Below are 25,358 nucleotides of genomic sequence, written 5' to 3' on the forward strand. Positions count from 1 at the left end.
AATAAGAATACTACTACTGTTAATAGTAATTATAATAATTATAGGTCTGAATGTAGTGGGACTGAACAATACTAATAATTGGATTAGTAATGACAGGACTAATGACAAACAATAAATACTGTAGAAATGGGTATTGAAGAGTATCATGGTGGGGCAGTAGGTGTTTTGCAATTACTGATGCAGTAGCACATGATGAGAACCTGATACAAAAATCATGCATTATTAGTGAAGTATCGTTTAAATACTCATATTTTAGACTGTATTGGTGCTGAAACATCAATGCATTGACAGGCTGGATGTAGAAGGCTTAATACAGCCCTTTTGCATAAGTATCTACTTCTTTGCTCATCCTTGAGATATTATACAGATGTTACTGCGGAAGGAAAACATGTAGACCATTTCCTATTTTATTCTTGGTCTTGAATAAGACTCAGTTTGCTAGGGCCTCAACTTGTTTGGGACCTGGTCTTGGAATCGACTTAGATCTACTAACATGGTCCTGGCTCCTGGTTCATGCAACTATTTATGAGGGGAATTTGTTACTACTTTTCCCACCACTCATGGGTAAGGAAATAAAGATAAAATATCAGCGTCCAGGAGAGGAATAGGTGACTAGTGGTTCAGACTCACCGAGATGGTTCTCCAGTCTCCCTCCAGAAAGTTTCTGAGTGGGGTGAGGAAGCTGATGGCTGAAGTTTGGAGAAACTCCCTCTCTGCTCCTCCTAGTCTTCTCTCACATTCTCCCACCTTTATCAAAGTGCTTCCTACAGGAAACACATGTGATCAGGCTCCTACACATTCAAAATTGTATTTAATTCCCAAGGCATTTATGTAATTCTCAGTGCAACTGCATCAATGTCCAATATCAATTATACCAATAATGACTGGTTAATGTGAGAGCCAAAGGTCCCTATCAGTCAAAACACCACACCATGAGAGTAGCAGTGGGTCCACAAGTACACATAATGCAGTCACAGTAAGTTCTCATAATTTTACAAGTCTTTGTGAAGTTCCCCAAATTTTCATAGATGTACAGATTATTAAATACTTTGCAAGACCTAATCATACACTAAAACAAGGACATATAACCTATACATACATCCTGTTGGCCATAAAGGTTGGCAGTCATTTTAGTTATTAATTGCTTATGCAACTTCATGAATCAATATGTGTTTCGAGAGTGGAGTTGCAAACTCCACACTCTGCTTTGAAATGGCAAAAAGCCATTTCAAAGCAGAGGTTTGTCACCACTTGACCAAAAAGCATCCACTGCCCCTCAATCAGTGTGAACCTTTCAGTGAAACACAGAGATTGACATCATGACATGTTGCTGCTGTCACAAAACTGCACAAGCATAAAAAAGTGACTTCTTTCTTCAGCAAGAGACATAATTGGTGCTTTTTGTTCATGAGTTTCTTTATAAAGTTGCAACCTCACGCAGCATTTATATTAATACATCAGTTCTCATAAGATCACCTCTTAGAGGAGCTATTGATTTACCCCTATAAAAGAAAGACACCATTAATCTAGGGCACACACATTACTAGCTCTGTGGCATTGAAAGTAGACTCTGAGATCCTGTGGCTATTTGCAACCCACACTGCATAAATAATGCATGGCCTGGAGCCAAGTTAGTGTGGCATAACAACACTCATATGCTTCTAGAACAGCAGCATACTTTACAAAGTTCTGCTACAATAACATACAAGGTTATGTGTGTGGGCTGTGTGAGAGTGGCTGTAACAAACAAACTAGGTGGTTTCCCCGAGATAAACATTGCAAGCTTTAGAGACACACAGTATCACTTCACTACTAAGAACACGTAACAAGACCTGAGAGGCTTCACTGATAGTGAAATGATACTTACCCTTTCCTATGAAGTCCAAATTTGGGAACGTTTTTAAGATCAAGTATAGGCTAAAGAGGAAGAGAATACCTCTCCTGAATTCCAGGTTAATGCTCTCCTACCTGTTATATGTGAAACTCAGAAATCAAGGACAGCAATGACGTTATTTTAATTCAACAAAATTATGCTGAATATAATTTGGTGCATTTTCATACAATCAATGCACTGAAAACAAAGAAGGACATAGGGAAAAATACTTCTTCATTGGGTTAGGGTTCATGTTAGGATTTGGCCTAAATTTACAAATAGGATCAGATTAGAGTTTGGATTATGATAAGGTTAGGTTAACCCTAACCCTTAACCTAATGAGGCCAGCGTTAGGGTTTAGGTTGAAGATTAGCCTAAGGTCAGGGTTACCATCATTGTGTTTACAGGTACCTTAATAATCGTGTTAATGACCCTCGTGCAGCAGATCTCTCATCTGGATCTGTATCTGGTACGATTCAGTCTCAGGGATCCCAATCTGATCAGAATTAGTTATTCCACAACTGTCTGTACCACAGATGGCAGATTAACATTGAAGAGTGTGAAATCTATGAACTGAACTAAATAGTCATTCTTATACATTCTCTCACTTGGCTAACTACTAGACAATGAAATTATGGTGAAATTAAAATATTCCCCATTTTTCTGGGGAGCCCCTGGAACCCTTTCAAGGACTCCTGGCAGTCTCCGGAACCCAAATTGAGAACTGATGCTCTATATAGCCGTTGAAAAACGTTCAACTATAACGCTTTAATGAATGATTCAATGTTATGACAACGTTAACTGATGATGTAAGGAAACAAAATCTAGTTTCTTGTGAGCATATACATTGCATACAGAAAGTATTCAGACCCCCTTCACTTTTTTCCCCCTTTTATATGTTGCAGCCTGATGCTACAATCGCTTAAATTCATTTTTTTCTCTCATTAATCTACACTCAGTACCCTATAATGACAAATTTGCAAATTTATTAAAAGAAAAAATGAAATATCACACTGACATAAGTATCCAGACCCTTTGCAACAACACTTGACATTTAGCTCAGGTGCCTCCCATTTCTCTTGATCATTGCTGAGATGTTTCTATACTTTAATTAGAGTCCACCTGTGGTAAATTAAATTGATTGGACATGATTTAGAAAGGTACACACCTCTCTATAGAAGGTCACAGCTGACAATGCATATCAGAGCAAAAACCAAGCCATGAGGTCAAAGGAACTGCTTGCAGAGCTCAGAGACAGGACTGTTGCAAGGCACAGATCTGGGGAAAATTTCTGCTGCACTAAAGCTTCCCAAGAGCTCAGTGGCCTGCATAATTGTCAAATGGAAGAAGTTTGGCACAACCTGGACCTGGTCACCTGGCCAAACTGAGCAATAGTGGGAGAAGGGCTTTAGTAAGAAATGTTACCAAGAACCCGATGGTCACTCTGACTGAGCTGCAGAGATCCTGTGTGGAGACGGGACAAAGTTCCAGAAGGACAACCATCACTGCGGTCCTCCACCGATCTTGACTTTGTGGCAGAGTGGCTAGACGGAAGCCTCTCTTCAGTGCAAAACACATGAAAGCCCGTTTGGAGTTTGCTAAAAAGCACCTGAAGGACTTTCAGACTGTGAGAAACAAGATTCTCTAGTCTGATGAAACCAAGATTGAAGTGTTTGGCCACTATTCCAAATGTTATGCCTGGAGGAAACCAGGCACCGCTCATCACCTGCCCAATACCATCCCAACAGTGAAGCATGGTGGTGGCAGCCTCATGCTGTGGGGCTGTTTTTCAGCAGCAGGGACTGGAAGACTGGTCAGGGTTGAGGGAAAGCTGAATGGAGCAAAGTACAGAGACATCCTGAATGAAAACCTGTTCCACAGACATCAGGACCTCAGACTGGGCTGAATGTTCACCTTCCAACATGACAATGACCCTAAGCACACAGCCAAGACAACACAGGAGTGGCTCAGAGACAACTCTGTGAATGTCCTAGAGCAGCCCAGCCAGACTTGAACCCAATGGAACATATCTGGAGAGACCTGAAAATGGCTGTCCACCGACGGTCTCCATCCTACCTGACAGAGCTTGAGAGGATTTGCAAAGAAGAATGGCAGAAAATCGCCCAATCCAGGTGTGCAAAGCTTGTTACGTCATACCCAAAAAGACTTAAGGCTGTAATTGCTGCCAAAGGTGCTTTAACTAAGTACTGAGTAAAGGCTCTCTGAATACTTATGTCAATGTGATATTTCAGTTTTTTCTTTTTAATAAATCTATTTATTTAATCTATCTATTTAAAAAATCTACAGTTCTGTTTTCACTTTGTCATTATGGGGTACTGAGTGCAGATTCATGAGAGAAAAAATGAATTTAAATGATTGTAGCATCAGGCTGCAACATAAAAAAAATGAATAAAGTGAAGGGGGTCTGAATACTTTCTGAATGCACTGTAAATATGCTGCCTGTCTGTAGAGATGCAGTAGGCAGAAAAGTGAGACAGCTCAAAATCCGCTATTTGTTGTTGTTACATCATAGATGAGTATCAACATTACTAGGGTTGTAAATCACAAGTTTCATCATGATACGATATTATATCGATTCTTTGGACAATGATACAATATTTGCTGATATCACAAGTCAGCCACAATATGATTTTGTTTCAATTCCATTTAGACCTATATTGGATATGAAACAATATCATTATGCCCAGACCAAATGCTAAGTGCATTTACACGTCACAGACTCGCACAAATACGGCCGCAAATTTTTAGCTCAATTTTTAGCTGTGAATTTCACGTGTTCACATCATCTGCGATGTGGAAATTCACATTATTCGCGTCGCCCACTGCAAATTCGCATCTATTTGCGTGTATGCGTTTTTGTATTGACTTTGTATGCAATTGCACTGCATTAAAAATTCACTTTGCTTGGCCAGGTTTGTCATATTTCCTGAGTATTTTATCTCATACTGGCATTGTTTGCAAATGGCATGAGATATGCCAGTCGACCTGTCTTTTCTCTGAAATCCAAAATGTTTCCACACTAGTATTTTATTCTCGAAAGGGGAGTAGATACCCTAATTGCCTTTCTCTTGGCTGTTGGATGTGGCTGCCAGTGTCTGCCAGGCACTGGCCCTGTTTGAACATTTAGAAAGGCGGTGTACTTGGACAGAAATGGTGACAAAGACTTGGCATGAGAATTTCAAACTAAAGGCGTATCTCTATGACAACAATAGGGATTGATCGTTTCACTTAGTATCAGTTATATTGGATTGTGGATCATGGGATCGATATACTGATCTAGACTGATAGATCATTTCATCTCTAAACATTACAGTGTCCAAATATCTGACATTCTGGTGCCCAGACATTTCTATGTGCACAGACACATCATATTTCATGAGCAATATACAAATGTGCGTAAATGAATTAGAAAAGATCCAACTTTCATCCTGCGGTTCTAATAAGGTATTTGGTATAAAATCAAAGATCCACCTGGGGCCTAATGCATAAACCTGCACAAACCTGTGTAATTCAAGGTTAAAAGTCTGTGTATGCAATAAAAAAAAACACTTGCATTAACTGTCTTTGCGACAGAATTATAAAGTCATGCATTCAAAGTTACAAATACTAGTTGTTTATGTTTATTTATAATTCATTTAGGCGGACAAGGCTACCAGGTAGGCTACTACACAGTTAATTAATCTAAAAATAGTAACTTTTTTTGTATTCCTGCTGCCTCCCGATTAGTGAATTTTTGGTTGAAATTTCAGGACTTCAGTCGACCAAGATTTTCTTTGGTTGACTACAGCCCTAGTATGTAGTATACTGAACTAAGAGAGACAAAAATAATGTCATGTATATTCCATTTTTAACATTTTTTTTTTCTACTTCACCATCGTCCTTACAATTCTCACAGCAATGGTCATGGTCATTTGCAGCAACCAACATAAAACTTGAAATAATAAACAGTTTTCATTATTTTCTTCTTCTCAAATGGTCATGTTGACAGTCATATGTTTAGATTGGTGAAACAGAGAAGTAACAACCACTGGTTTATACTCTTACAACATGTTTATGTCTGTAACACAAATGCTTTGTTCATTTATTAGCACAAATGAATTATGGGTTTGGAAAAATGACAATAAAAATTCTTTTTATATGGTATGTTGAGATCCTAATGAATTCCAGGTTTTCAACGGAAAAAGTCATTGGACAACTTTGGAAAATGAAAACATACACACTGTCCAGCTGCACAACCCTGACAGCCCATTCCCGTAATATAGATGAGAAAAGAGTGGGATTGTTGATTTTCTTTTTTTCTGCAGCTGTTCAGTGGTTTTTGGTTTGTGGTTTGTGGTTAACTACACAATATCCTGAATGTGTGACAGAAGCAGGGAGACTGTTTTCATTTCCTTGTCCACTTGGTATTGCTAATTGCGCTTCAATTGAGGGAATATCACAGCTGAACAGAACATCCAACTTGTAATCACCATGAGCAGACTGACATGAATTTCAGTCAGCAGTTTGTTTTTACATAGAGAACATCCAATCAATACAGTGTCAACAGCCTACTTGCCATTAAGCTAATGCTAGTTAAAGTACCATATCTACTCAAATGATCAGTCCGGAAACTGCCTGAGTAGACTCAAGCTGTTTGTGTATGGTTTTGCTATGATTGTGACTACTATAAATAAAATTACATAATTATACACTGTATCAACTGATTTAGTATAGATAGCCACCTTTGAAAACCTTTGAGCACATCTGCCTGGCTGTTCATACCAGCTCTTTCCAACTTCAAAACAACTTAAATCATGGTTTATGATCATGGCTAAGAAGAAATCCTATGTCTTGTGGTGTTGTGTGGTTGAACTGTTTAAAATGCATTATCAAAAATACATAGACTGAGAGGTGGGTGGCATTACCACAGGTAAAGTTACAAATCCAGGTCATAACACACAAGATTTACAATGAAGTTGACTACATATATACGGTCAAAATATTTTTACCAAGCTAGCTATTAGCAACTTCAACCAATTTAGCAATTACAGCGGTGAAAGGACTATTGCAAGCCCACACATTAACATTAGTACAAAGCAGGCGAACACATCATCACTCAATCAAGCTACTCTTACAAGAGGGAGACTATAGTTGTGCTATTGCTGACAACTTGAAACTGCCTGTAAATCTCTGTCTTTTGCCTCACAGTGTATCATTCCCATTTTCCGCTCTATAACAGCAACTAGGGATGGCGAAAATGGAAAATTTTCTTGGTCGACCACCGGGCCTCATTAATCGTTTTTTTTTTTTTCGGTTAACCGAGAATATTATTTGACTGTCTGTAAAGTTTACAGACAGTCAAGAGCGCGACTGTGTCCGTTCTGTACCACGGATGTCCCCTCAGCAGGCCCAAAACCAATTCAGACATAAGATAATATGGAACACCATTCATTCCGAAGTCAAATATTATACATAGCCTACATGATATCCTACAAACATTATGTAATTTATGCATGTTGCTTACCATGGTGTAGAAGAAATCTCTCTCTCCTCGTGAAAAATATTGTCTTCAGACTCCTCGATGAGTCTGCTTGGTGGTTTTATGACTCTTGCAGACTTGCATGACATACTTTGTTCAAAACTATACGTGATCACCATAAGCTTGGCTCGCTTCTCCGGTCTTTCTCTACCAAGCTGAGCTCTGTGCATGATGACGTAATCCAAGCCCGGCAGAGCGTCCCGTCGCCATGTTTACTGTATTAAACTGTATGTGGGTTCATGAGCACCTTCTTAGCTTTCAGGAACAGTTGGAATTTGTTCGATAGAGCAAACTTTACGGAAGTTACGGTATTTACAATATGACATGCGCATTTGTGTCGGCGACGACACGTTCGGCCTTTAAATTAACCAACAAGATTATTCGGTTAAAGTTCAAACAATCAACAACCGGTCAAACGGCCACCGGTTAGCATCCCTATCAGCAACAGTGTGATTTTTTCCCACACTAAATTTATATTACATAGTTTCAAACAACCATGCTCCATTCATAGATGTAAGGGAAAGATAAGGGGATGATAGGTTGGAAAATTTGTTGTGGTCCAATCAATGGGCCCAACCCTGGTAGATATCTGAAACTCAGCACTATGTGCTGAGTAAAGGGAAAATTCTGGTAAATCATTATTGCATAAATCTTCTGCAATATTAAAGGAAAACTAGTCAGGAGCAGGAGACACAAGTGCTTTTAGCAAGTTCTGGACATGGGTGTAGTTACACCATTTTTGGTTTGGGTGAAGACTCTAATGAAAAACTATGGTTTTCACTGTCCGTTTGCTACCCTTTTACTTGTGTTTGATTACATGTTGCCTTTGACCATCACTCAGGGCTCAACAACTGCTTTCTAATGATTTGTGATATTCATGTTCAGACAAAAGATGACTTATAGACCCTTTACACCAAATCCTTGAAATTTGCAGAAATAGAAAAAGAAGAAAAAAACATTATTCCATTGAACACCTGTGAATCTCCCATTTTATGACACACATATCCAGTCCAGTGTGTGTTCTGTGTGAAATATATGTTGCCAGATAAGACTTTAATCTTCAAAAATGATTGGCTCAAACTGGTTCCACGCTGAAAATGGGATGTAGGATGCTTGTATTTCACTTGTATTTCACTTTTTTGTACATTTCTCTGAACACATTGGTATAAGTTATGCTGCCGCTTTGACACCGTAAATACAGTATATGAGACAACTCAATTCATTCCGTTACACACTCTTTTTCTAGCTGTGTTTATACTTAAAATGAAGAGTAGACTTTATTTTGTGATTTGTGTTTTATATTTCAATTCTGTATATATTTGGCATGTACTGTATTTTATAATATCAAGAAGCTTTTTATTTACTGTGAGCTTCCTCATATGACTCACATCATTTGTAATGACGTATGCAGCATTAAAATTACATCAATGTCATGATATGGATTTTGTTTCACAGCGTCTCATTTTTTCCACAGCATAATGTTGACAGGTATGCTAATGTATTCCTGTGGAGGGCATTTAAGAGGTCATCCCCATTGGGTCGTCAAACTCTTGTAGATATACATTTGTGAACTGAACAAACAGCTTGAATTCACCTATTTCTATCTAGATGCCCTGAGTACTGCTGCAGCTTCAGAGAGCAGAATGCAGCTAAGCATGTTCATGTGGAGGAATACTGACCTCTGGTTAAGTCACAGAGAAGGAGAATGTGAATTTTCATTGCTAATTATGGAGGCAGCGACAAACTGATATTGTTTCCAGAGAAAGTGAAAACAGAAAAGGTTTGAGAGGGTTTTCCAGCCACTTTTGCCTAGTTCATGCTTTCCATGTGGACTCGTACACAAACTTCATATGAAAGCAGGGGTGCTGCCATGTACCCTGGCAGTGATGTTTCTCATGACAACCATATGCCTAAAAACTGCATTTCATTGTCACTGTAGGAAGATTCAGCTTTAACACATGCCCCTACAAGAAAAAATATGACCCTGAATTGACCAGTGGTTACAATATGTCTTCTTTCAGGCATCATGGTTGATCATGGTGCTCAAAACTAGCTACAATTGGACCTTCTGAACATATTTTGATGTACATAAACACTCACCATAAGGACCGCCAGCACCAAACTCCTTTGCTGCATCCTGCATATACTGACCCAACAGTTCTGCATTGGTAATTCTGGATGGTGCCTTTCTATCCAGCTTTTCATACAAGAACTCCTCAATTCTGGCACCTGCAGAGAGAAAAAAACAGGACACCATAATTTAAGGCAGGGCTAGCAGTCTTTTGGTTCCCATCTACACCTCATGCAGATTAACTTGCACGTGGGAGGCCACATTATCGAAGTGGAACATCTGTAAACACCACAATGGTGACTAAAGCTGAAATATGCCACACTGGACTCAAATTACATGAGTGTGATGGCCTTCATGTCTATTATGTAGGAGATAAAATGAATGGTATGGGTGGGCTAAGTCTACCATAATTATATTAACACACTAGCTTCCTGAGCATATGCAGTGTTTTCCACAAGTACACTGTGTAGCCACACTAAGAGAAAAAACAGTTGATGGACATGACAGAGTGTTATAGGTAAATGACTAACAATACCTCTAAATTTTTGTCATATCATTCATCTCTTTCAACTTTCACTCTGTCAGCATCCATAAGTTACTTGCAACTTTTATAAGGAAGGAGTCTGCCAGCAGAAATATTCTACATTTAATTTTATTAGCTAGAAAGTGACAGTGACTTAACAGTGACTTAACTACAGCTCTGTGCTAAAACTGACACCTCCAACTGAAAGTGAAAGTAAAACCTAACTGCAAGCCCCAGATCACATGACCTAAATGATGACCAGGCTGCTCAACCAACAAACCAACAACGCCATCTACAGATCCTCAGACTATCAGCATTAAACTCTAGGGCTCTAAACTTGGCTGTATTGGTCGGGGAAATTGCTTGTGACTGTTTGAACAATACACAGTTGCACTTTTACAATGAAAGTTTATCATATTCTGTTCATATATCTTTCTGCTTTTCTAATTCCTGTGGCCATGACTTTTAGGATTATTTTGGGGGTATTTCTGTTAAGTTCTGATAAGTACAGTAACAATGTGGTGTGTGCTCTACCTCGTGAGGTACCGCGGTGCCCCATGACTTGCAGTGCTGTCAGTGTTTTGTTTACCCCACCATATTAATTCCAGGAGCTTGGATCACAAAGCAAGGCCAGCAAGCTAGCTTTGTGCTTAAGTCTGGATTATTCAAATTCAAGTTCAAATTTAAGTTCAATTTGTTTAGAGCCGTTAATCACTCTTACAGTCTCAAAGGCCTTGCAGGTCCACAGTTTATAGAAAAAAGACAACTCCTGACCTAAACCTCATAACAGGCAAGAAAAAAGCACAAAATAGCCCAGAAGTCAAAAAGAGGAAAAATGGAAAGATCTTGGCAAAAACTGCAGAAAGAGGTAAGACCTTTCCAGGCCATTACATTTTGCACTTGGTCAGAAGTTGGAAAAGCAGGTGATACAGCATGTTTTGTTTCTGTAGCAGTCAAAGCCATTATAAGCAAAAAATACTACTGTTCAATTATCAGGCACCAAGTAATAGGTTTTTTGTGGAACTTTCTGCTAACTTTTCAATTGCTAAGTTGTTCTTTTTTTTTGTTTGCTTGTTTATTACCCTAAACCGTTGACATAATAAGTTGCCAACATAGAAAGAAAAGCTGGTTCTTCTTCCTTGTGATTAGTTGGCTCATAAAGAAGCAGTCCAGTCCATACAGACCCTGTTCACACTTGGTTTTAACATCCATCTTGGGTGATCTGATCACAAATGAACAGTTCTACGTTCAAGTATGAACAGGGTTCAATGTATTTTGGAGGCCAAACTACTTTGTTAATGGATCATATATTCGGTATAGGATGGGTGATGAATATTGGGAAGACAATGACAGCATAGAATACAGGAGTGTGGAAAACGAAGGGACAGGAGCATCTGAGGGCAATACAAATCTCATCACAAGTGATGACTGGAGACATTTTTCAGATGCATGATAATGTCAGGTGTGAACAGCGATCCGTTGCTGCTGTGATCAAATAATTCCAGACAGATGTCAATACAAGTTTGTCAAGGCTATACTCCCCCAAAAGTTTAATTGGTCTCAAATTAGTAGGAGTACTCCTTTTTGCCCAAAGGTGCGATGCTTCTCCAAAGTGCCTGCTTCAAAACTGTTTTACAGCTGTTCCTTGTTGGCTTTTGTTAAAAAAAAAATAATAATAATAAAAATGGGAATTTGCAAAAAGCATTATAATGAGAATGTGCTCTCTTAGGCTTTAAAGGACAAGGGACTCTGGGGCCTGTACCATAAAGCTGGATTAACATAGCCGGGGTTTCTCTTAGTTACCTGGCTTCACCTAACCAGACATCCGCACTCCGGATTTTCGGTACTATAAAGCTGGTTATCAACTCGCTAACTGAACCCAGGGTTAAAAATAAAAGGACGGTGTTTGCTGCATACGACCAATCGCAGACATGGAAAAATCCACCCGAGCCGCATACTTCACAGCGGAGGAGCAGAGGAATGTAAATCCATCACCCAGGCAAAAAGCAACACAGTTGCAGCTGCCAAAAGCCACAAGGAATGCTGGCAAAAAATCGCCGACTGTGTCAATGCGTAACTTAGTGGGATTATAATACTACTTACCCACCATGATGGCATGAGTAGATTTGACTGTAGTAACATTTGTGTGTTCCATGAATTTATGTGTTTATGAAATTTGTTGTTATGGCATGTGATTTTGGCCTTATTATTTCAGATGCAATCTCAGTGGAGCAAAAAGAACGAAGGAGCAAATAAAAAATAAAGTGGTCAGTACGCTTACTATATCTTATACATGTAGCATATGTGTACATGTTGTAGGCTATATAGCCTTACTTCTTCACACTGTCTCATCAAAAGCACAGGCCATTTTCCAAGAGAATTCATTGGTCAGTAGGTGGGGCTTTTATACCTGCTAAGCTCTTATCCTGAACTTAACCTGCTCCGGAGCAGGTTAGGTGTTCAGCGTATGTTACCACAGCAACGTACCCCGACAAAAAGTAAACCACCTTTGTGGTACAGAAAACCCAGGGTTAACCCTGAAGTTATGTCGCTAAGCCGAAATCCAGCTTTATGGTACAGGCCTCTGGACAGACTTGCCCAACCAGATCATGCTAATCCAGTGTCCTTATGTGTCATCTGTGTCATCATGTGCATGTATATCTATCTATCTCTATATCTCTATCTCTATCTCTCTCTCTATATATATATATATATATATATAAAAAGGGTGACCCAAAAAAACGGGAATCTTTGAAGTGCGTATTGGCAGACATGAGCAAGTGGCAGCACAATTTAAAAAAAAATGAATATTCCATCATTGTTTCTTAAATGGCATGTTTTAAGGTTTCAATTACTATGAATAAAATATTTTTCTTCCATCACTCTTGGTTTTATTGGATTGTTAAAAAGTTCCCGTTTTTTTGTGTCACCCTGTATATATATATATATATATATATATATATATATATATATATATACATATATCTATATCTATCTATATCTATCTATCTATCTATATCTATCTATATCTATATCTATATATAGATAGATATAGATAGATATAGATAGACAGATATGTACAGTATATATATGTATATCTATGTGTGTGTGTGTGTGTGTGTGTTTAGCTATATCTAGCTATATATCTATATATAGATATATAGATATATAGCTATAGATATACAGAAAGATATAGATATATAAAAAAAAATGCCCTGACAGGCTCTTGCCTCACCAAAGTGTGAAAACACCTTCCATAAAAATGTTTTTAGTCATTGTACTGTTCCCTCTCTTGTTTGCACTCTGTGTTTTTTGCCCTGAATGCTGCCTATACGCCCTGCCTTAAAGGCAACTTTCAGGGCAAAAAAGTTCCATGAGCTTGATTCTGCTGGCTTCCCAGAGGCACAGAGGTCCCGTTCTTCTGCTCAAGAACGCTCAAGAACGAGGAGAAGTGACAAGGCCCAGGATAGAGGCCTATACCAGGAAGAAAAGTATTTGAAAAACAAAACAATGAATATTTGTGAATTATAACATTAACTTTGGGCTCATTAGACCTGTTTTTTGCCCTCAGTGTAATTATTAATGCTTTTTCATTTTCAAACTGGCTCAAACATAGACTGTGTATCTCTCTGGGTCCTATCTCTTTTATTACTATCAATATTATTGTTAATAATATTACGATAAAATCACCAAAAATACTAACAATAATAGCAATAGCAGGCATACAAATCTGTGAAATATACGACTTTCTGTGAAGATAAAACTGACCACGACACCATCTGCTGTCTTGAAGGAACTGCAAGCTTGGCTGGGAGAATAACACACACCAGCAACAAAAGGCATTTTGACCCTGTACCAAACATATTTTTGTTTTTCTTCTTTGAATGCTAATGAGTAAAGAAAAGTCAAAGACGGTAGATGCTGTTGTTTCTCAGTAACCAAGAGTAAATATTTTCTAAAAGTCACCAAAAAGGATCAACCATTCTACTGCTAAAACACCAGAGAGCGATGAGACATATCCATCTGATATAAATCTTATCTAAAATTTTGCAGTGGATATTCTAAGCTTGCAGAAGAGGTCCAGCTTGCCAAAGTCATGCATATTTACTGCTGGGATCTTGCTGAATATTAAAAAGGTAGGCTACCTTAAGCTGGTTCAATGCATTTGTATTTTGTAGAATCAGTGATAGGGGCAACAGTAACACAGATGTATATTTGCACATATAGATACTTTTTCTAAATCGCTGTATGTTTACAGATACCTTGATGTTTTTCTTCATCATCTAGCTGCCCATTATAGCCTAGGGGCCCTATCTTGCGCCAGACTCCCTAAACCCGCTATTTGCGGATTTAGGATTTAAGAAGAGGCGTTCCCCCGTAAAATTGCTATCTTGTGCACCTCCCGCTATCCGCAAAACACCTGCGCTACCCGCTATATTATGTATAGGCGTGTTTTGGGCGTTACGCCAGTTAAACCAATCAGTGTGCCAGGTGCCATTGCCTTTAAGGGCAGGATGCGCTATCCTAAATCCTAAATCCTAAACCCGCGATGGAGAGAGGGAGGTAGATTTTCTCAGGGCTTCTACTGAGGCTAAAGCAAGGTGGCTTTATATACATATTATATATTATATTATAGGCGAGTTAATTCGGGAGATGGAGCCACATGTGTCCAAGTGGACGTGTCACAAGGTTGTACTGATTGAGTAAAATCCCTGGGTCACACACCACACACAAGAGGCAGAGGGGGAACTATGTGTAAACTAATTTATTGACAAGGTAGATTGGGCAAATAAAATATTAAAATAATAATAAAAATATAGCACAGCTGCTGGCTTATGATAAAACAATAAAACGTGCTGGGGTAAGTGTCCAATTAAAACAGTCTTTCCTCTAAACAGTCTATATGAGTAATATACTCAGTCCATTCCGGCGGCGTCCCGGTATCAGTCCGACCGTGTGCGTGGTGAGGCTCCGTCGGGGCGCGCATTGAAGCCGCCTGGGCGCGCTCTCCTAACAGCCCACACTTTAGGGATAGCGGATAGCGGGTGGTCAGGACCACCCGCTATCCGCTATCCCTAAAGTGTGTGCGCAAGATAGCAACTTTAGGGATAGCGCATGAAACACGCCCACGACGCACCTCCAGGCGCAAATGATGCAGTCGGCATAACGGATAGCGGGTAGCGGGTGGCGCAAGATACCGTTTAGGGATAGCGGAAGCTCCTAAATCCGCAATTTGCGGGTAGCGGGTAGTGGCAGCGGATAGCGGGTGGCACAAGATAGGGCCCTATGTCTTTAAAAGTCACCGTAGCATGCAGCCACTGTCTTGTCTTCCCTCGTAGATGTTTTGTTTCAATATGAAAAAACAGTGGTACATGCAAAGTTCATTTTATTTTTGAAGGCACAATGACATTTTTATGAAGGGTGTAAAGTTTGTGTAGCGTTTGCAGGCATTGTCAGCATTAGGGGTCTCCACTATATTAATTCTGAAAAGAGTCAGTAAGTCACTTACTGTAGTAGTGACTTACTTACTATATCGTGACTTACTGAAGTAGTGGCATACCAGGTTCTAGGCCTTCCCCCCTAATGGGGACCAACATTTACAGTCATTGGCTGCCTTGCTGGCAGGTGGCACTGGTGGAAAACAGAGTATGTCAAGAGAGAAGACTCCTATTATGGAAATGCATAGGAATGAGCATTAAATACCATCACTTATGATTTACACACAGACAGACATCACTACACACCATGTCACAAGCTAGATGTAGCTTGGGTAATTAGCATAAAAATCAACTGGTAAGAGAGGATATGAGAAAAACTGAAGAGTGGCCTGATGGAACAATCAGACACAATGAGTGGAACTGTGTCCAGAGCAAAAACACAGGGAGGCAAAAGGTCAGATACACTTCTCATAGATAATGAATACAGTAGGATTCTCATTTGGCACATACTGTCTGTTTACCAATAGACAGCACCTGCTGACTCACCATCAACTGTGCCCAAATACTACTCATCATGTTGACTAAACCCTTCATTTGCACTGAACTAATATCAGTCTACAGGCATGAAAAGCTCCACAGCAGGGCACTAGAAGAGGGAGGCACAGTACTCACCAGTGTGATCAACTGTAGCATGGAGAATCAAAAAGTCACAAGTTAGAGCTCCCTATTCTCAAACAATTCCATTGCATATTAAAGCAATCTTACTGATGTTGCTTTATTAGCTATATTTGATACAGTGTAATCAAACTCGCTGAATGACAATGGTAATGTTGTGTTGTGTATGATGTAGTTGGCCTCTTGTGCTCTGTTTTGGAAACTGACAGCGCATTACTGGGTGTCTATTCACAGACAGCCATTGCATTTTGATTCTCATCATTGCATATTTTTTGACTTGACTTTTTAACTTTACTTTTGATTAAGTATGTTTAGGCTGATGTACTGTACTTCACTGTATTTTATGTTGCATTCCTTACTGGGTGCAAATGTCATAATTTCATCAAAAACTGTCGCTCTTGAAATAAACTAATTTAAACTCTGCTCTCTGCCTCTGTGTCAGGTGAGTAGTTTTTTTTGTTTTTTTTTTTTTTTTCCCCAAAAGCATTTTTCTTTCAGCTATTTAATAATAATTTCTGCATAGTAACACTGCTTTTGGTAGTCCTTCCAACTTTGCTTATACCAGAGGTGGCCTTTGTTGAGTTCTTACTTGGGTTAGGCTGTAGCAGGACCTCTGTCTGTCTGAAAATTTTCTCTGTCCAGTTTTTGGTGCAGTCGGCACGGCTCAGCAGGTTCTCAAAGTGAGCATCCAGCTCGGTCTTCTCGGCCTGGCCCAGCTTCTCCTCTGTGAACTACAGCAGAGCCCCAGCTGTTCACTACTGAGCACACGACACATCACGACCTGCTGACACCTGTCATTCTGCTCCCAACTACATCGCCCCATCAAGAACTAATTCTTATAATTCAGTGATATCAAAAATGGGTCTGTAAGTTTGGAAGTACTTTAAAAAATGACGTTGTTGCACGATTTCGAAGGTAAATTTACATTAAACGTTAAATTAGCTAACCAGCTGCTACGCTGGCTCGCGCTAATTAAAATATAATGTAAACTGTGAGACACTGGTCTCGTGATGCCTATGGCTAATTCAACTGCCGATGTTAACGACGAATTCAAATCACTACGTAGTATCACATAACGTCTAATCCACAACCATAGTAGTTATAATCCTAAAGTACTAACCGATAAATATTACAAGTTATTAGTTATAGCTGTTTGCTGGCTAGATACCTAGAGAGCTAGCGGGGCTGACATACTAGCTGGGTAATGCTAATGTTCCATAACGTCAGGTAACGCTGTCGCTAGTGCCGGCTCCGCTAGTTAAAATGCTAAGAATTTTGCTTAACTATAACGGCCTGCAATGTGTCATTACCTGGACAGCCCGTGTGAAAAATACCCCAGCATCGGAGGCTAATTTCTTTACGTTGAAATCCATTATATTTGTGTCTGCTAATGCTAAACCAGCTACTACTATCAAACAAGCTAGAATGACAGATACCGCTTCCGGTTGTCATTTTCAGAATAAAGTAGCCAACCAAAGTCAACTACGGAAGCCACAAGATTCATGCCTGTCTTGAGTCTTTCCAATAGATGGTGCAAGCTGTCTATGCTGGTTACTGCATGTAATCCTTTTTTCTTTGAACAGGCACTCTCAACAGTTGGACAGCCTTTATCTAACTGCTTTTGCAATGAAGCAGTTCATCTTCCAGTATCACAATTTCATCTGCACATCATGTTTCTCATCATGTTTGTCATCACCATCAGTACATGATTAAGGTAAAGTTAATTTTTCAGACTCAAAGGTCTGACCTCAGTACATAATCCATTAATGGGCTTAACCAGTCTATGGCATAAACATTCTATGTTGTCATTTACAGCCACAACTGTGAGGAAGAACTAGTATTCTTAACGGTGGGAATATAATTTGCTGTGGTGCTGGGACAAACATTTAATTCTCTGGTGTTAGCTAAATTTATGAAATAATGTCGTTCAGTGTGTTGAAAAAAGCATGTTACTTTTGGTAGAATAGCTTTTAACCTTTTTTAATTGTGTAGGTTAGAATCTTTATTTATCTATTTGCAGCAACAGCTGATTGAGTGTGTAGGAACAGCTTAATTATCTTGCTGCAGCTATCAAGAGGAACAGTGGAACAACACATTTATCCACCAGGTGGCAATTTAAGACTGCAAATCTTGATTTTGTATCTTGAGTTTGAACTACACTCTTCATCAAAATCTTAAGACCAGTAGAGAAATTGCAAGAATTTACATTTTGCACTGTTGGATCTTAATAAGATTCTAAGTAGAGCTTCAAAATGCAAAAAGAAGAAATGGGAGTGAGACAAAAAAAAAAAAAAAAAAAAATGAGGAAGCAATTTATTGCAAACAACCATTAAACTGAAATAGGCTGTTCATCAGCTGATCAAAAGTTTAAGACCACTGCCTTTAAAAGCCCAAATCTTCACAAAAATGTGGATTCAGTGTCATTTTCTGTCAGGTATCCACACTGTCATGACCTCCTGATGGCAAAGGCAAAAAAGCTTTCTGTCTTTGAACGCGGTCGGATTGTTGAGCTGCATAAGCAAGGCCCAACAACAAGGCCCTCACAGTGTGCCATTGCTGCTGAGGTTGGGCGCAGTAAGACAGTCATTTTTAACTTCCTAAAAGATCCTGAGGTTTATGGAACAAAAAAGTCAAGTGGTGGCCCCCAAAAAATTTCACCGGCCCTGAGCTGGAGGATCCCAAATTAAGCTTGTCACTGGTGCCAACTGCAGCCCCATAACCATCAGACGGCATCTGTGAGACCAGGGTTTTAAGAACAAAAAACGTCTTCAAAGGCCTCGTCTCCTTCAACGGCACAAAATTGCCCGTTTGGAGTTTGCACGAGAGCACCAAACATGGGACATTGAAAGGTGGAAGAAAGTTTTATTCTCTGATGATAAAAAATTTTACCTTGATGGTCCTGATGGCTTCCAACGTTACTGGCATGACAAGGAGATCCCACATCTCCTGCTGAAGAAATGACACCGGGAACAATCTTTTTGTTTGTTTGTTTTTTGTACAACACACTTTACAGAAATCAATATTAGCATAATAAAATGAATAATAAAACTGCCTAGAGATTCAAAGGGATAAAAGTCTTCCAATACAACACTGAGTTGTCCAGAGCAGCCCTCACTCACCATAAGTCTATAAAAGTATAATTTTCCATATTTAAAGTAAAATGTTATTCTGAGGCTCTAGTGGAGTCAAGTAAATATATCTGAACATTAACTGTGAATCACTGAATTTAGTTCAGAGTGTAGACGTCATCACACATTTGTGAAGAAAGTGCGTAGAGCAGAAGTAGCTGTTCTCTCCATGTCAGTTTAGTTGTTTGGTATTTATCGCTTTGTTAGCAAAAACATCTAGAAAAGGCAAAAGTGAAATTAAACAACAATATGCAGGGGAATAGTGTTTTGTGAGAGATATAGTCCAGAAAGAGTTCATCAGGAGGCTTTTAGAAATGTGATGTGTGTGTAGCAGCGTTATCGTGATACTGACATCCAATCATGTCCTTTGCATTTACACCTGTCACCTGTCACCTGTTTGATCTGCAGTCTGTCTGCATTGTGATCAGATCTTGTCAGTGACACCAGATGACAAAAGTGACTGGTGATCTACTGACATTTTCCAACCTTTACGAAGATACTTTTTACAAATATGAGCTCGTTGTTCAAAAGACACACACACCAGTGTGGGACAGACCACCTCTAGATGTGGTGAGGCAGATCCACTCACCTTGCACCGTGTGCATTTATTCATACATAATCTACCATATGCTGCGTATGATGTGGTTCTGGTTCAGAACAGGGCTGCAGGTTTGCTTTAACACTGGTTGGTTAAACTTTACAGTGCTGAGTGGCACACACAGCACACTGTTGTTGCTTTTGCCAACAGTCACATTTTTAGCTTCATATGAAAATATTTCCATACCACTGGTTAGTTTTGAAAAGGAGGATTTGTCTCTTAACTGTATTTCTTTTGGCTAACGTTTTTATTCAGTATCAATACTGTGACACCCCAGCTTGGTAACCTAACACTATTATCATGCTTCCTCTTTGGTTTTCAACATAACCTTTAATTTCATCTCTTTGTATTTCTTTCTTGCTTGCTTGCTTCCTGGTTTAGGATGGAACAAACACGGTGAGGTGGCGAGGCTTGTTTTGTTGTGTGTGTGTGTGTGTGTGTGTGAAGGTGACTGAGGGGTACAGAACAAGAAATACATTTATCAACAAATACCCTGTGAAATAGTGGCTTCATGCTACTGAGGGATGTTACTGGGACCTAACAGTGATGTTCAGAAAATGTCCTGTGGACGTCCTAGTATTACTATTATCATTATCATCATTGTTATTATTGTTATGCGACAATTATGATTATGATTAATATTCTTCAAACAAGAGTTATCTTTATATTACTGTATTTGGAGGCTTCATAGTTCACATCATTTTCATACAACAGTAAGACAGTGTAAGACACAATAAAACATGCATTAGTGAAGTAACACTGTGTTATTAGAGCTGTGAGGTGATAACTGAAAATTAAAAACATCATATAAAACATGACTTTTTCTGTTTCTTTGTTAGGGAAAGTCGTCTAACTGCAGTAAAACGTCAAAGCTTGATACCTCTGTCTTGCTGTTCTGACGCTGGAGCTGATTAGAGGGCGTCTTTCTCCTGATTTTTTCTTCCTTCATCGAGTCAAGGCCTTGACGCATCTTCTGAAGAAGGAGGGTCTCTTTGTCTTTTTCTGGAGCTGTTGGTGGCCTTTTCCTCCATCTTTGTCACCCTCGTCTTCAAAGCTTGACACCTCTGCCTCGCTGTTCTGACATTGGAGCTGATTGGGGGGCTCTTCTTTCTGTCTTTCTCCTGATTTTTTCTTCCTTCGTGGAGTCAAGGCCTTGGCGCATCTTTTGAAGAAGGAGGGTCTCTTTGACTTTTTCTGGAGCTGCTGTTCTTCGATTTCACAGGTCTCCACGTTGGTGGGCTTGTTCATCTCTCTCTGCAGTGCTGCCTTCTCTTCTCTCTCTAATTTGAGTGTGTCGCTGAGCTCATTGTTTCTACATATCAATTCATCCCGAAACAATTTCATGTCTTTTAGCCTGTGCTCCAATACTATCTTTTCCTTATGCAGGGCCTGCCTGTCCTTCATCTCTGCGTTTAATTGGACACAAAGCTCCTTGTTGGTCTCAGTTATCTCTGACACAGTCTCTTGCATTCTCTTCATTTCTTGGTCGAGAGATTGCCTCTCTTGTTGTTTCTCCTCCATCTCTGTCTTGAGCTTGTTGTTAGTTTCCTGGAGCTCACCTACCTGTTGACTGAGAGCTTCCCTCTCCATTTCAGATGTCTTCAGCCTGTTGGCTTGATCATCTATTTGTCTGCAGAGGGCCGCCCTCACTTCACCAATGGCCCCCTTCTCCTCTGTCTCAGTGCTGGGTTTTGTTGTCAGCTCCTCAAGTTTCAAATCCTTCTCCTTAAGGAGTATTTTCTGGTCCTTTATCTCTTTATGAAGTGCTGCCTCCATCTCCTCCAAAACCATGCGCATCACAGCCTGCCCTTTCTGGTTCCTGTGCCTCTCTTGTTGGAGAATGTCAGTGAGCTCTTCCGTCTTTTTCTGCAGGGCTGCCTTCTCTTCCTTCTCCAATGTGAGGCTGCCACTGAGCTTCTTGGTGGTCTCGGTTGCCACTGCCAGACTCTTTTTTACCTTCTCCAGTTCTTGGTGGAGGGCTTGTTTCTCCTCCATCTCTGCCTTGAGCTTGCTTTCCAGTTCCTGGTTTCTCAAGGTTAGATCTTTGTGGAGGCTCTGCAGCACCTCCAGGTTTTGCTGGGGTGCCTCCTCAGTGTTCTGGAGCATGAGCTCCTCTGTTTCTTGATTAATTGCCTTTCTTTCTTTAGACAGGCCTTTTCCTTCTGGGCAGGAGGACTTGTCATCAAGCCTCAGGGGGTCATCCACCTGTTGGGCTTTGATCTGAGCCTTGTGTACCTCCGTCTCCTGCTCAGAGGCCTTGTATTTTAAGGTCAACTCAGGGAGTTGCTCTTCCAGCGCCTCCATGGTTTGACCGCAGGTATCATTTGTGGAAGTCATTTCTAGGGTTAGTGTTAGGGTGGATATGCGGGCTGTCCGAAAGGGGCTTTTTATAGCATTCTGACCCATTGTTCTGACCCATGACGTCACATGCCGCGTGACATCACGCCATCGTAGCCCCGCCCCTATCGGCTCAGAATGTCTGACACATATTTGGCTGTCAGACATTCCTGCGCGTTTCATGCATAAAATTCACGTTATTGAGAGAACAAGAAGTTTACAGAAGAATTTTATTTATGATTTTATTTTCCAGTCTCCTGCAGGCCGCTACATCACACGCCAACACAAAGGTGCCAACTCATGACGTCACCACAGGCGAGCGCTTCAGTCAGTAGTAAACCTCTGCAAGGCGCATGCGTCACACTGCAGGTGGAGAGACAGGTTGGACAGCAGCGTGTAATGTGTGTGTATTGTGCAGGTAAGCCGGTGTTCAGTTTTAACTGCTGTTTGAGATGAGTAGACATACATCGTGCTATAGTGCCAATAGATAGTATGGACAGGAACATGCAAGCATGGTTGGCTTGCGATGTCTGTGTGTTTTGCAGAAATACCCACGCAAAAGAAGACAGATCATACAGTCACACCTCGTCTTTATTCGGGAGTGCAGCAGAGACTTGGTGTCTGCGGTGGGATCAGCGGGGCTCCGGAGAGGCAGCCTCAGCACAGCGGAGCAGCAGAGGGAGATCCTGGTGCGGTGAAGGTCTGAGCAGCTGACAGGTAGACAGAAAGCACACCTGCTCAGGTCAGCAGGTGAAGCTGCTGATTATCATGAATACTATCATGATACTGGGTGCAGAATTCATAAATATTTCACTGAACCCCCAGGAGAAATTGGGTAATTTGATATGTGATGCGTGATTCGATATTGCGATTCTACACGTTTTGCAATTCGATATAACAATTTACGGCGATTTTTGTTTTTTGAATTATCCTCTAGTTTGTGTTTGTAAAGTTTCATGAGGCTGTGGTTATCCTAAAGGTCACAGTCAGTCATTTGATAAATGTATCAAATGACCAAACAGTGGTCTCACTACCAGGCCTGTCACAATAGTCAGTAAATCAATTAATCATAAGATATATGACAATTAACACGGTCATTTTGCCGGTCTCGATTAATCTCCATTTGCATGCATGTTTGTTTTCCTCACGTCTCTATCTCTACCAAAGAAACTGGATGACAAGAGGGTTCACTCAGTGCAGTGTGATCATTATTCTATATTAGGGAGTGTTTTCATAAACTTAGCCTAAAATACAATAGATGTTCCAGTCTCTTGTCAGTAGTCTTTACTGTTGTTATATTTGTTACAAAGGTCTTCTATTACAATATAAATGTAAGGAATTTGAGGAAGGAATCACATTATATTTTCTATGAAATGTAAAACAAAAATCATATACTCTGTAGACCCATGAAATTTATCAAATATGATATTATTGTAGGAATTAACTTTTAAACTATGTGTTGTGCATATTTGCTACTTATTTGCTTATTTTTGATGCATTGCACTTGTTAAGTAGGCTATATATGATTTTTTTCTGTGATACTTGAAAGAAAACTGAGACTGAGAGAGACTGAAAGAAAATGTGGATGGAAAAGATGGCTCTGCTATTTATTAACTTATTATTAACTCATCACTACATTCACTTCCAAATATTTACAAGTAACTGGACTACTAATCCTAAGATTACTAAGCATGTAGAAATTACTAAGCATGTAGAAATCTTCTGATGAAAATCTGGTGAGAATCTGGTGTGTGTGTGTGGTATGTGTAGGCTCCTCCATTCTCTGCCCTGTGGTGTCCTGAGCAGTCTGCATCATTTCAGCCACATGTGGTTGAGAAGCCACGTGGACGAACCTCCCCTCCTGGCCAGACAGGTCTGCCCACTGATGAAACTGTCATGCTGATATATTCTCTGATTCAGAGAGTCAGTGTTTCTGCTGATCCAGCCCTCGGCCAGCAGCAGGATGAGAGAGGAAGTTGATGGGGAGTATTTTAAATGCTGCTGCCAGGAGAAGAAAATGCCCTGAAGGAACACTTGAGGGCAGCAGAGAGCGAGAAAGCATCAGTGTTGAACAAACCAGTGTGCAGAGCAGAGCGCTGTGTTCAGGTCAAAGGCAATAGAACTGGAATGGATCGCCCAAAGCCCATGAACTGGCAGCCTCCACACCTCATAGATAGTTTTAAAGGTATCCAAATATTTTTCACTTAAGTAGCTGATTTTTTTGTGTTGTAATGTTCCCTGCATCCTCAGCATTGTGATTCAATATACACATATTAGCTACTTTCAGGGGCGTCACTAGGTTTTAAGGACAGGGAGGGCTTAGCCCCCATGCAGGAGATGCTATGAGCGAATGTAGCGTGCAAGCACAAAATTTCACAAACAGAAAACAAAGACTGAGAAATTGCGTTTCAACATTTTTGGACAGATTTAACAAAGATACAGTACAGTGTAAAAGTCTTAGGCCACCAATAGATTTGTTGTTTTATTTCAGTCTGTTTTTTTATTTGGCTAATTTGGCTCATATATATATGTAAGTTAAATAAGTCTGATAAGGTGCACCTTGACTGAAATGCTTCATATTTCATATACATATTGAGTTCCATAAAAATCCAATCAGACTCTGCATCAGAAATGATGAGGTTGTGCTCCTGCGGGAGAAAATTTTGAAAAACAACCCCTTAAATAGTGGCTTCAGGGGACTTTTAAGAGACTTATAATGGCAAAATTTACACTTAAAATATAATGCATTCAAGTTACTGTATAATCAGTTTAGGGTGTATGCCTAATTAGGGTCAATATGCCTAGTAGGTGGCTCACTGGAACTGCACTCATGTAGTTCTATCAATGTCCTTTTAGGCCAAGCCTGTTCACTTGGCGGCCATATTGGTAATGCCTTTTGGGCATCTATTTCAGATCAGTAAGTGCAGGTGCCTATCAGCATGAATGGAGAATGAGCCCAAACTGCACATAGGAAGGTCATGGTGACAAACAAAGTATACCACACAAAACCTTGTTTGAATCTGAATCTGAACCAATTGGTTTATAATAATAATCACTACTACTACTACTACTACTACTACTACTACTACTACTACTACTACTACTACTAATAATAATAATATAATAATAATAATTAACTATTTTATTGTTGTTGTTGTTTTTAGTAGTAGTATCAT

General features: G+C 39.8%; 1 protein-coding gene across 2 annotated transcripts in view; it reads right to left on the reverse strand.

The window, feature by feature from the left end:
• LOC115365194 (endophilin-B2-like) overlaps positions 1–17,556 on the reverse strand; it is a 39,183-nt gene extending 21,627 nt beyond the window's left edge. The window contains exons 1-5 of one of the 2 annotated variants that reach the window (XM_030060057.1): positions 17,430–17,556; positions 16,709–16,850; positions 16,117–16,128; positions 9,513–9,641; positions 631–764 (exon numbers count right to left, since the gene is read on the reverse strand). In XM_030060057.1, the coding sequence (XP_029915917.1) occupies positions 631–764; positions 9,513–9,641; positions 16,117–16,128; positions 16,709–16,850; positions 17,430–17,492 (480 nt within the window). In that variant the 5' untranslated portion in view covers positions 17,493–17,556. The remainder of the gene's footprint in view (positions 1–630; positions 765–9,512; positions 9,642–16,116; positions 16,129–16,708; positions 16,851–17,429) is intronic. The other variant, XM_030060059.1, reaches the window with a different exon arrangement.
• Between the last annotated feature and the right edge of the window lie 7,802 nt (positions 17,557–25,358).

This window comes from Myripristis murdjan, chromosome 9 (assembly GCF_902150065.1).
Source record: "Myripristis murdjan chromosome 9, fMyrMur1.1, whole genome shotgun sequence".
Classification (NCBI taxonomy): Eukaryota; Metazoa; Chordata; class Actinopteri; order Holocentriformes; family Holocentridae; genus Myripristis; species Myripristis murdjan.